The 12,244-nt window shown below is 49.0% G+C and overlaps 1 protein-coding gene across 1 annotated transcript; it reads left to right on the forward strand.

Annotated features, from left to right (window-relative positions):
* Positions 1–263: 263 nt before the first annotated feature.
* On the forward strand, positions 264–11,687 carry LOC105480608 (eukaryotic translation initiation factor 2B subunit epsilon). Its single transcript, XM_071091370.1, has 16 exons — positions 264–626; positions 1,679–1,803; positions 3,023–3,208; positions 3,300–3,477; positions 3,568–3,648; positions 6,032–6,109; positions 6,371–6,683; positions 8,214–8,359; positions 8,585–8,726; positions 8,848–8,949; positions 9,123–9,230; positions 9,398–9,488; positions 9,785–9,908; positions 10,468–10,593; positions 10,971–11,081; positions 11,259–11,687. The coding sequence occupies exons 1-16, from the start codon at positions 432–434 to the stop codon at positions 11,316–11,318; spliced, it is 2,166 nt and encodes a 721-aa protein (XP_070947471.1). The 5' UTR covers positions 264–431; the 3' UTR covers positions 11,319–11,687.
* Positions 11,688–12,244: the final 557 nt, after the last annotated feature.

Consider the following 12,244-nt stretch of genomic DNA (forward strand, 5'->3'; position numbering starts at 1 on the left):
AGAATGAATACGGAGGGCTACATATTTCACATGCGCGGGGCGGGGAAACTGCTGGACGATTACAGGTTCCGGATGGAGCTGGCCCCTTCGTGGCGACCACAAATCCTATCACGCTGCAAGAATCTCGACTTGTTCACAGACAAATGAAGGCGGACGATACTTGCAGACCGAGTCTGACGTCTATGGGACCCCACCCCTACCCTGCGCCTCCAGGGGCCGGGACAACCGCGACCCGTCCCCACTCCTCGCGCCTCCGGGATCAACCTAGAACTCTGTGGGCGCCCGCAGAAGACGCATGCGCACTGCTCCCTCCTCGTCTCCTCCTTCCCTTCGTTAATTAGTTCATCGCATTTCAAGTGCTGGATCCTTTTTGTCCCTTATTGCGTGCGGTGTCAGCTTCCTTGCGGAAGTGGTGGCCGTGAGAGAAGAAGATGGCGGCCCCTGTAGTGGCGCCGCCTGGTGTGGTGGTTACTCGGGCCAACAAGCGCAGCGGCGCGGGGCCGGGAGGCAGCGGTGGCGGGGGAGCCAGAGGGGCGGAGGAGGAACCGCCGCCGCCCCTACAAGCAGTTCTGGTGGCCGATAGCTTCGATCGCCGCTTCTTCCCCATCTCCAAGGACCAGCCTCGGGTGAGCGCAGCGCACGCGAGCAGCCAGAGGGCAGGAAGTGTGGCAGGGCTGGAGCAAGTTCTCCTTTCGGCTAACTACTACGGCAAGCCTTTGAAGGACTTGTGTCCATACTGTTATCCTAAAACCGAGTTTACGTGGTTAGGAAGGAGGCAGAGGTACTGTCTTAAACCCTGATGACTGCTGACCAAGTTAGTGGCCGGCAGATTTGGGCATTGGTAATGCTGTACACCTCGGGTTTGAAAGGAATGAAGAGAGCTAAATGTAGAAACGCGCTTGAGAAAGTCTTCACGCGGGGATTCAGTGCCCCTGGAAGAGGCTGCGCCGCTTTTAACCTTGCAGATGACGGATGCTTAGGTGAAAAGAAACGACCTTTTGCCTCTGAAAGGGCGGTAATATGCCTTAAAAAGAACAGGCTAGATCTCGGTCAGTGTACTTTTTTTTTCCCCCTCCAGGTTCTAATGATACCCGGTGCTATCTGTCGAAAGGACAAAATGGGTTTAGTGGTTGATTGCCATCAGCCCCCGAATTGTCTAGACAATGGAGTATTGAACTCAGCTGGGTCATTCAGCAGCCCTCAGTTCAGAGAGAGGGAACTGCATGGGATTTAAGAAAATCCTCTCTAATTCTTTCGAAAAAGCCTAATGGCTGTTCATTTTTGAAAAGTGACGGGAGATGGCTAACCTCTGACACTTAGAAAGGGATCAAGGAAGGAAATCTTATGGGGAAGAAGGCCTTAGCAATGCTTAAATTTATGGAAATATGATTGATTTCCAGTATTATCCTTTGCCAGCGGTGAACTGCCATTCTGTCACAGCTCTGTGTCTGATACAAGGCACACAGATTCTGTACTTACCATCCCCAAATTGCAACGTTTCAGACTCAGGCTTAGAGCATGACGTGAACATCAAAGGCAGGAACCTGTGTACCTTTGAATTGGAAAGATACAGCAAAATTACACCATTTGGAAATATTAATAGAGGAGTGAAAATTGTTGCAGTGGGGTATCCAAAGGGATTCGAGACCTCAATTTTTTTTCATCTTCTATCCTTCAGGTCCTCTTGCCCCTGGCCAATGTGGCATTAATTGACTATACTCTGGAATTCCTGACTGCCACAGGTGTACAGGAAACATTTGTCTTTTGTTGCTGGAAAGCTGCTCAAATCAAAGAACATTTACTGTAAGGCCCTGCAACTTTTCTTCTTTTCTTTCCATGTTTCGCCATCTTTTTCCAGTTTCTTCAGGATGAATATAACTAAGGGGAAATGTGAGAAGGGAAAAATGTGTCTACTTAGACGTCATTGTAAGTTATAAGGGTATTTTTTACACTTATCAGGAGGTGAGCAGCTGAAACTTTGTATCTGTCTGTCTTGGGTTTTCTATGACAAAGATTAAAGAATAAACTTGGGTTTTTTCTGAATCTCATTATAAAGTTTGGTCCCAGTGGACTTTGCTTTTATGTAATGGCTTCAGTATGGAAGTTACAACGATAACATCTTTGTTTTCCCACTGAGTTTCTAAATCTTGTTTGTTCTCACCTTCGAGGATATAAATGAGTTCCTTGTCATTTTTGTATTCCCACTGCCTAACTCAGTCCCAAGCATGTAGTGAGCACTTACATGTTTTTTGAAATCTTGAAAACTAGGGAATCTGGCCGGGCGCGGTGGCTCAAGCCTGTAATCCCAGCACTTTGGGAGGCCGAGGCGGGTGGATCACGAGGTCAGGAGATCGAGACTATCCTGGCTAACATGGTGAAACCCCGTCTCTACTAAAAATACAAAAAACTAGCCGGGCGTGGTGGCGGGCGCCTGTAGTCGCAGCTACTTGGGAGGCTGAGGCGGGAGAATGGCGTGAGGCGGGAGAATGGCGTGAACCCGGGAGGCGGAGCTTGCAGTGAGCCGAGATCACGCCACTGCACTCCAGCCTGGGAGACACAGCGAGACTCCGTCTCAAAAAAAAAAAAAAAAAAAAACTAGGGAATCGCATCACTTATGGAAGTCCAGGAAATAAAGACTAGGACATTAGCATGGTCTCCATCAGACAGTTGCTAAATGTTATATGGATTGCAGAAGGGGAAAGCTGACATGAAGTGTGTTCCCAGGGTACTTTGTGTACCCTAGGCTTCAGCAGGATTTTGAGTTCAAATTGATGTTTAGGGACAAGGGGTCAAGGTATGGAGGGGAAATAACCATGTTTCCTAACCCATAAAACAAGACTGGTGACACAGGATGCTGAAAGCATTCATTGTAGTTCATGATTCTCTTTGAAGTTGAAGACGCTGGCAAGAACCCAAAAAAGCCATTGAGGACTGTGAATGCTGAATGGGGGTGAAAAATGGGGAAGGCTCAAATGATATTTATGCTTGATATATTCATTCCCCTCACCCTCCCTTCCTTTAGGAAGTCCAAGTGGTGCCGCCCTACATCTCTCAATGTGGTTCGAATAATTACATCAGAGCTCTATCGATCACTGGGAGATGTCCTCCGTGATGTTGATGCCAAGGCCTTGGTGCGCTCTGACTTCCTTCTGGTGTATGGGGATGTCATCTCAAACATCAATATCACCAGAGCCCTTGAGGAACACAGGTCAGGATGGGAAAATGACAGGAACAAGGGTTAAAGACCAGCAGAGCCCTGAGACTGCTTTTTGCAGTTCTCTCCCTCCTGTCCTTTATAGGTTGAGACGGAAGCTAGAAAAAAATGTTTCTGTGATGACGATGATCTTCAAGGAGTCATCCCCCAGCCACCCAACTCGTTGCCACGAAGAAAATGTGGTAGTGGCTGTGGATAATGCCACAAACAGGGTTCTCCATTTTCAGAAGACCCAGGGTCTCCGGCGTTTTTCGTTTCCTCTGGTGTGTGGATATCTGGGGTCCTTAGAGGTGGGGAAGTGACAGGCTTCAGTGGGAGAAACGAATTAAAGTCCTTGTAACTTCTCCCCACAGAGCCTGTTTCAGGGCAGTAGTGATGGAGTGGAGGTTCGATATGATTTACTGGATTGTCATATCAGCATCTGTTCTCCTCAGGTGAGCTCTTTAGGGCTGGGGCTACACACCCAAAGAGTAGAACTCTGTATGTCTGTTATTGCACCCTTAGAAGGCCAGGGTATATTTCTTCTCCCTCTTTATTTTCATTATTTTTATTTTTATTTTTTGAGACAGAGTCTCATTCTGTTGCCCAGGCTGGAGTGCAGTGGTGTGATCCCAGCTCACTGCAAACTCTGCCTCCTAGGTTGAAGTGATTCTCCTGCCTCAGCCTCTTGAGTAGCTGGGATTACAGGCACACACTACCATGCCTGGCTAATTTTATATTTTTAATAGAGATGGGGTTTCACCATTTTGTCCAGGCTGGTCTTGGCCTCCCAAAGTGCTGGGATCACAGGCATGAGCCACCACACCATGGCCTTATTTTCATTTTTATTTATATATGTTTTGAGACAGGGTCTCGCTCTGTGGCCCAGGCTGGAGCATAGTGGCACTGTGATGGCTCACTGCAGCCTCAACCTGCTGGGTTCGGGTGAACCTCCTGCCTCAGCCTCCTGAGTAGCTGGAACCACAGGCATGCACTACCACTGATTTTTGTATTTTTTTGTAGAGACTGGGTTTTGCCCTGTCCAGCCTGGTCATGAACTCCTGAGCTCAAGCAATCTGACCACCTCGACCTTCCAAAATGCTGGAATTACAGGCATGAGCCACTATGGTTTTTGTTGTTGTTGTTTTGAGACGGAGTCTCACTCTGTCGCCTAGGCTAGAGTGCACTGGCAAAATCTCAGCTCACTGCAGCCTCCGCCTCTCCCGGGTTCTAGTGATTCTCCTGCCTCACCCTTTCGTTTTTTTGTTGTTTTTTTTTTTTTTGAGACGGAGTCTCGCTCTGTCGCCCAGGCTGGAGTGCAGTGGCCGGATCTCAGCTCACTGCAAGCTCCGCCTCCTGGGTTCACGCCATTCTCCTGCCTCAGCCTCCCGAGTAGCTGGGACTACAGGCGCCCGCCACCTCGCCCGGCTAGTTTTTTGTATTTTTTTTAGTAGAGACGGGGTTTCACCGTGTTAGCCAGCATGGTCTCGATCTCCTGACCTCGTGATCCGCCCGTCTCGGCCTCCAAAGTGCTGGGATTACAGGCTTGAGCCACCGCGCCCGGCCTGCCTCACCCTTTCAAGTAGCTGGGACTACAGGTATGCGCCACCATACCCGGCTATTTTTTGTATTTCTTAGTAGAGGTGGGGTTTCACCATATTGGCCAGGCTGGTGTCTAACTCCTGACCTCAGGTGATCCTCCCGCCTTGGTCTCCCAAAGTGCTGCAATTACAGGCGTGAGCCACCGCACCCAGACTTTTTTTTTTTTTTGAGACAGAGTTTCGCTCTTGTTGCCCAGGCTGGATGCAATGGTGCGATCTCAGCTCATCGCAACCTCTGCCTCCTAGATTCAAGCAATTCTCCTGCCTTAGCCTCCCAAGTAGCTAGGATTACAGGCATGTGCCACCACACCCAGCTAATTTTTGTATTTTTTTTTTTTTTTTTTGAGACGGAGTCTCGCTCTGTCGCCCAGGCTGGAGTGCAGTGGCCGGATCTCAGCTCACTGCAAGCTCCGCCTCCCGGGTTTACGCCATTCTCCTGCCTCAGCCTCCCGAGTAGCTGGGACTACAGGCGCCTGCCACCTCACCCAGCTAGTTTTTTGTATTTTTTAGTAGAGATGGGGTTTCACCGTGTTAGTCAGGATGGTCTCGATCTCCTGACCTCGTGATCTGCCCATCTTGGCCTCCCAAAGTGCTGGGATTATAGGCTTGAGCCACCACGCCCGGCCTAATTTTTGTATTTTTAGTAGAGATGAGGTTTTACCATGTTGGTCAGGCTGGTCTCGAACTCCCGACCTCAGGTGATCTGCCTGCCTCAGCCTCCCAAAGTGCTGGGATTACAGGCGTGAGCCACTGCAGCCAGGTTTTTTTTCTTTTTTAGAATCTGTTGTAAAGCAAATATCTTGTCTGCAGTATCCCACTGGGAGTCTCTTTGGAATTCTGGTCCATGTCCAGCTGTCATAGGGTTTGCTAGGTCTCTGGGGGTTTATCTGTGCTCCTAGAGAATAGTACTTAATCCTGGCCGAGCGCGGTGGCCAAGGTGAGTGGATCATGAGGTCAGGAGTTCGAGACCAGCTTGACCAACACAGTGAAACCCCATCTCTACTAAAAAAAAAAAATACAAAAATTAGCTGGGTGTGGTGATGGGCACTTGTAATCCCAGCTACTTGGGAGGTTGAGGCACAAGAATCACTTGAACCCAGGAAGCGGAGGTTGCAGTGAGCCGAGATCATGCCGCTGCACTTCAGCCTGGGCGACAGAGCTAGACTCGTCTCAAAAAAAAAAAAAAAAAAAAAAAGAATAGTACTTAATTCTAGCCCACTCCGCTTCCCTTCCACAGGTGGCGCAACTCTTTACAGACAACTTTGACTACCAAACTCGAGATGACTTTGTGCGAGGTCTCTTAGTGAATGAGGAGGTGAGAAAAGTCTTCCAATGCCTCTTTAGGAGAGAGGAGAAGGCTATGATTGTATCTCATGCTGGTAACTTTTGATCCCTTTTTGTGTTTTATTGAGGCTTAGGAGGGAGGAAAAGCCGGGGGCAGGAGGAACAGTACACAAAGAAGAGTCTTTGTGGCAGTGAGAGGCAGAGGGGAGCTTACGAGGATTAGAAAATTTGTACTTTGGGGCATTCTTCCTGTCTTTCTTGCTTAGGTGACCTCCCTTTCCTTCTCATTCAGATTCTAGGGAACCAGATCCACATGCACGTAACAGCTAAGGAATATGGTGCCCGTGTCTCCAACCTACACATGTACTCAGCTGTCTGTGCTGACGTCATCCGCCGATGGGTCTACCCTCTCACCCCAGAGGCGAACTTCACTGACAGCACCACCCAGAGCTGCACTCATTCCCGGCACAATATCTACCGAGGGCCTGAGGTCAGCCTGGGCCATGGCAGCATCCTAGAGGAAAATGTGCTCCTGGGCTCTGGCACTGTCATTGGCAGCAATTGCTTTATCACCAACAGTGTCATTGGCCCTGGCTGCCGCATTGGTGAGCACAGGTGGGGAATCAAGCCAACCATCCTAGGAACAGGAACCTGGGAGGTGCATGTCTCCAGAAACACAAGGGATGGCTACACAAGGGACAGTCCCTAGGAATAAGGAACTAGAGTGGCTACCTCAGGAAAGGAGGAAACAGGGATTTGAAAACAGTGATACCTTAATTTGTGGCCTGTGAGCCTCTCATTGGATGACTCTTCACATTCCAGGGTACCCTATAGTCACATTCAGGAGCAAGCAGATAATTAACATGCAGTAACAACATCTATTTAGCACATTACAGTTTACAAAGGGCTTTTATATACATTGTTTCATTAATCCTCATAATTTACAAATAAACAGGCTCAACAAGATTTTCTTGCCCAAGGTCATTGGCAATAATGGTGGGACCTGAATCTGGGTTTTCTGATTGTAAGTCCAGTGTTCTTTTTAGTCTACCATAACTGCCTGGTTGGCCTCTTGGTAACTCATTTTGGTTGCAGTAATGTGATGCTTCTAATAGTACTTCCCCTTTCCAAGAACAACAGTAAGGCTCAGATTCTAGGGGCTGAGTGTGGTGGCTCATGCTTATAATCCCAGCCATGGTGGGAAGATCACTTGAGCCCAGGAGTTCAAGACCAGCCTGGGCAACATGGCGACACCCCTTCTCTGCAAATGATACAAAAATTAGCCAGGCGTGATGGCACGTGCCTGTAGTCTCAGCTCTCCGGGAGGCTGAGGCAGGAGGATTACCTGAGACCAGAGGTCGAGGGTGCAGTGAGTCATGATCATACTACTGCACTCCAACCTGGGTGACAGAGTGAGACCATGTCTCAAAAGAAAAAAAAGACTTGGATTCTAAAATGTACCAGAAGAGGTGGAATTATTTGGTTCTGCTTGTAGACATAGATATGATTCTAATAAGGTTTTTTTGTTTTTGTTTTTGTTTTTTTTTTTTTTTTTTTTTTTTTTTTGTTGAGACAGAGTCTCGCTTTGTCGCCCAGACTGGAGTGCAGTGGCCGGATCTCAGCTCACTGCAAGCTCCGCCTCCCGGGTTTACGCCATTCTCCTGCCTCAGCCTCCCAAGTAGCTGGGACTACAGGCGCCCGCCACCTCGCCCGGCTAGGTTTTTGTATTTTTTAGTAGAGACGGGGTTTCACCGTGTTAGCCAGGATGGTCTCGATCTCCTGACCTTGTGATCCGCCCGTCTCGGCCTCCCAAAGTGCTGGGATTACAGGCTTGAGCCACTGCGCCCAGCCCGATTCTAATAAGGTTTTTTAGTTCAGAGGGTCCCCAGAAATCCTGAAGGTTCTCGGGTTCTTAAGCACTGTATATAGTCTATAACTGTTGTAAACTTGGTGAAGTATCTTCTCTTCTCAGGCTTGGGCTTAGGGGGTGAGTGGGTGTTTCTGGTGACTTGTGGGATGGGGAATGAGAGTTAGGTGGGAGCTGTGCTGGTGTCAGTCAGCCCTGTCCTTTATGAAGGGCTCTGCTCTGCAGTTGGTACCCTTAGTGACCCAGAGGCCTTCCCATCCTGAGCCAGGTGATAACGTGGTGCTGGACCAGACCTACCTGTGGCAGGGTGTTCGAGTGGCTACTGGAGCACAGATCCATCAGTCTCTGCTTTGTGACAATGCTGAGGTCAAGGAACGAGTGACACTGAAACCACGCTGTGTCCTCACTTCCCAGGTAAGACCTGATGTGTACTGTGCACGGGCCCCAAATTGAGTGGCAGTCACATTGAGCCAGAAGGGACATTATTTCCACCCATAATCCTGTCTGAGTTGAGAGAACAAATCCGGTGGTTTCATTTACCGTCTAGGCTTAGTTTAAAAAAAAAGAAAAAAGTTGCTCTCATTATCAGGATGCGCTTTTCCTCCACACACTAATGGTTCTGTGTTTTGTTTCCCCTAGGTGGTTGTGGGCCCAAATATCATGCTGCCTGAGGGCTCGGTAATCTCTTTGCACCCTCCAGATGCAGAGGAAGATGAAGATGATGGGGAGTTCAGTGATGATTCTGGGACTGACCAAGAAAAGGAGAAAGTGAAGATGAAAGGTGTGAGATTCGACAGGTGTGGGGCATCTGTGTGTCTCGCTGCCTCATAGAAGAACCAGTGTTTCCTCCTGGAGGGATTAGTGTTTCCGCTGGGCCCTCTATAGATCATTGCCTTTTCCAGGTTACAATCCAGCAGAAGTAGGAGTTGCTGGCAAGGGCTACCTCTGGAAAGCTGCAGGCATGAACATGGAGGAAGAGGAGGAACTGCAGCAGAATCTGTGGGGTGAGCTAGGCCTGATGCCTGCCCTCCTACTGAATCGGAATATTTTGAAGGATAATGAATACTTCAGAGTCGCATTACTTATTCACTCCTTTATTTATGCAGACAGGGCAGGTATATTCCTCTCTGTCGATGGCTCTTTTTTTTCTTTTTCCTCACCCATTATGGCTTCTCAGGACTCAAGATCAACATGGAAGAAGAGAGTGAAAGTGAAAGTGAGCAAAGTATGGATTCTGAGGAGCCGGACAGCCGGGGAGGCTCCCCTCAGATGGATGACATCAAAGGTGAGTGGCCAGGGGAGAAATGCGCTGGACTGGTTTATTCTCTGCCTGGATCAACTAGCCAGAGGCTTGTGTTCCTCAGAAAGGGTTTGGTATCAAGTCAAGACTGGATGACTTAGAGCATTTTGGAATGATGTTGGCCCATGAACTTACTCTTGCTTTGATTCCAGTGTTCCAGAATGAAGTTCTAGGAACACTACAGCGGGGCAAAGAGGAGAACATTTCTTGTGACAATCTCGTCCTGGAAATCAATTCTCTCAAGTAAGAGCAGCCCCTCCCTGTTCTCCTCGGGGTGATCCCAGGAAAGTAGAGGCTTTCTCGTAAGCGTTTCTTCTCCAAATAGGAATGTATTCCTTTGAAATCCCAAATGGAAAGACCAGTAGTATTTGGAGCAAGGAGAGCACTATTAAGTTCTAGCCTCAGCATAGACTTTCTCCTTCCTAAACCCTCCCCTTCCATAATCCATCCAAATTCCTCTTCAATGTCTGTCAGTGTCATAGTTCTAAGCCTGCTGAAAGGCCAGTGAAGGCCCTGGTGTCACCCCAGTCTCCCCACAGGTATGCCTATAACATAAGTCTAAAGGAGGTGATGCAGGTACTGAGCCACGTGGTCCTGGAGTTCCCCCTGCAACAGATGGATTCCCCGCTTGACTCAAGCCGCTACTGTGCCCTGCTGCTTCCTGTGAGCAAAAATCGGAGCTGAGTACAAGGGATTGGGTAGAGGCAGATACACATCCTTGCTGTACTTGACTTTAAAGGAAATCAGGAGTAGACTAGCCTGTTATATTGGGTATATGACTTCTGGTTCCTTTCTCCTTGCCTCTGGAAGCTGGTTGGGCTCTAGAGCAGCCTTGGCTGGTTCAGAGGGGTCAGGTTGAGTTCAATACTGACTGGCCTTTGAGACTCCAGGATTCATACCATCCTAGGCCCCCAAAGGTATACTCGGAATGGACCTTTACATTCAGACTCTATGGCAGCAATTTGACCCAACACAAGATCAGCCTCTGGGGTGGGAATAGGTATTTTGAGGCAGCCTATAGCATCTGATCCCCTTTCACCTTCCCTAAGGAATCTGTTTTTCCCAAACCCTGTCAACAACTCCCAAGTCCCTCGGACATAATTCCACAGAACCTGTATCATCTCCCTCTTGTCCACCCATGTCATCAATATGGATTTGCTTGGATGTCCAGGTACAGGTGAATGCTCAGGAATATATTGCAGCTCCCTTCTTTCTTCCATAGCTGCTCAAGACCTGGAGCCCTGTTTTTAGGAACTACATAAAGCGTGCAGCCGACCACTTGGAAGCGTTAGCAGCCATTGAGGACTTCTTCCTAGAGCATGAAGCTCTTGGTATTTCCATGGCCAAGGTGAATATGACCTCAAGCCCCATTCTTCTGCACTTGCTTTCAAATGAGGGTTTGTGACCACTGTGGGAGACATAAAATAGAAGCTAATGTGAATCCAGTATGGACCATCCACTCCCCCAATATCATGCTTATTGCTAGAATAGTACAGCTTGGAGCCGGGCTAGTAAGGTAGCCATCTGGGAGGTGGTCTGGAAATGTGCAAAGCTCTCCTCAGCAATAGTTCCAGAAGTTAGACCTGCCCCAGGAGCAGAGTGAACAGCTCACTCTTGTCCATTTTGGAGGAGGCTACTCAGTGCGTAGAGGGATCTGAGGGCCTGGTAGAGTATCCTGCTGGACTCTCCAAGGCCCCTGAGGTTCCCTTTATTGGTCTTTTGCAGGTACTGATGGCTTTCTACCAGCTGGAGATCCTGGCTGAGGAAACAATTCTGAGCTGGTTCAGCCAAAGAGATACAACTGACAAGGGCCGGCAGTTGCGCAAGAATCAACAGGTGTGTCAGGCTGCCCTCCTCTCGTCAAGATGGTTATCTCATTCCCAGGTCCTGGCCCCTAGACTCTAGGGTGGTTGGTTTCTGAGGCTCTGGTTGTTAAAAGCTGTTTATCTGCCGAGGGGAACAGGAGAGTTGTGTGCACCTCCCCCAGCTGATCTCTCCTTTGCTTCCTTACAGCTGCAGAGGTTCATCCAGTGGCTAAAAGAGGCAGAAGAGGAGTCATCTGAAGATGACTGAAGTCACACTGCCTGCCCCTGTGGGTGTGATTGAGTACCCTCCTGGCTCCTGGGCTGGGACAAGTAAGGAACTAGCTGCAGAGGGATGAATGACCACCATCCAGGCTGAGACTGAAAGGAGCAGAGGCTGGAACTACAGTATTCTCTCTCCTGCTAGCAACCATGTGCCTCCCATCCTGACTGTGGAATTGGGATGTGGGAAGTGTGGCTGGAACAAAGCTTCTGCCTAGGGAGGAGCTAAGCAGGCCCTGCAGTTGGAGGAAGGCCAGAGGAACAGCTTTGTGCTCCGGCTTTCCCTCAGGGAACAGCAGAGAGCAGCTGGCTCTCTCTGCTGCTTGTATATGTTAATATTAAAAGAGAGAGCGGTGTATTTGGTTTGTCTCCATCCCTGACTAATCAGCCAGTGAAGTATGTGACCAGAGTCACATGGTAGCCTTTCCTTAACACCTGGGGGAGAGGGAGGACAGAGGTTTCCAGCCACTAGGTGGTACTGTGGTACCTTGCGAATTAACCTTTCCCATGGTTCATGGGTAGCAGAGGGCCGAGGTTCTTTTCCATCCTCTGGGGACCAACTTGTGATCCTGGGGTGATGTGCCTAAGCCCATTTCCATAGAGTCCGATTTTGAACACTTTTCTGCCAGAGGGTTATGTTGCCAACCATAAGTAAAGCCCATTAGACATGTCAGTTCCTCTCACATACCTTTCCAGTTGATCTGGTACTCGTTCTGTCAGGAGGGTGGGCCACTCTTCATCTTAAAAATAAGGAAATCAGGCCGGGCGCAGTGGCTCAAGCCTGTAATCCCAGCACTTTGGAAGGCCGAGACGGGCGGATCACGAGGTCAGGAGATCGAGACCACTCTGGCTAACACGGTGAAACCCCGTCTCTACTAAAAAATACAAAAAAAAACTAGCCGGGCAAGGTGGCGG

The sequence above is a fragment of the Macaca nemestrina genome, chromosome 2 (genome assembly GCF_043159975.1).
Source record: "Macaca nemestrina isolate mMacNem1 chromosome 2, mMacNem.hap1, whole genome shotgun sequence".
In the NCBI taxonomy this organism is placed as follows: Eukaryota; Metazoa; Chordata; class Mammalia; order Primates; family Cercopithecidae; genus Macaca; species Macaca nemestrina.

Excerpts from the sequence above, each read along its gene's own strand:
- LOC105480608 (XM_071091370.1), top strand. The coding sequence starts at position 432 with ATGGCGGCCCCTGTAGTGGCGCCGCCTGGTGTGGTGGTTACTCGGGCC. Across the intron at positions 1,804-3,022 it reads CAAATCAAAGAACATTTACT|GAAGTCCAAGTGGTGCCGCC; the intron begins GTAAGGCCCTGC and ends CCCTTCCTTTAG. Across the intron at positions 6,684-8,213 it reads TGGCCCTGGCTGCCGCATTG|GTGATAACGTGGTGCTGGAC; the intron begins GTGAGCACAGGT and ends ATCCTGAGCCAG.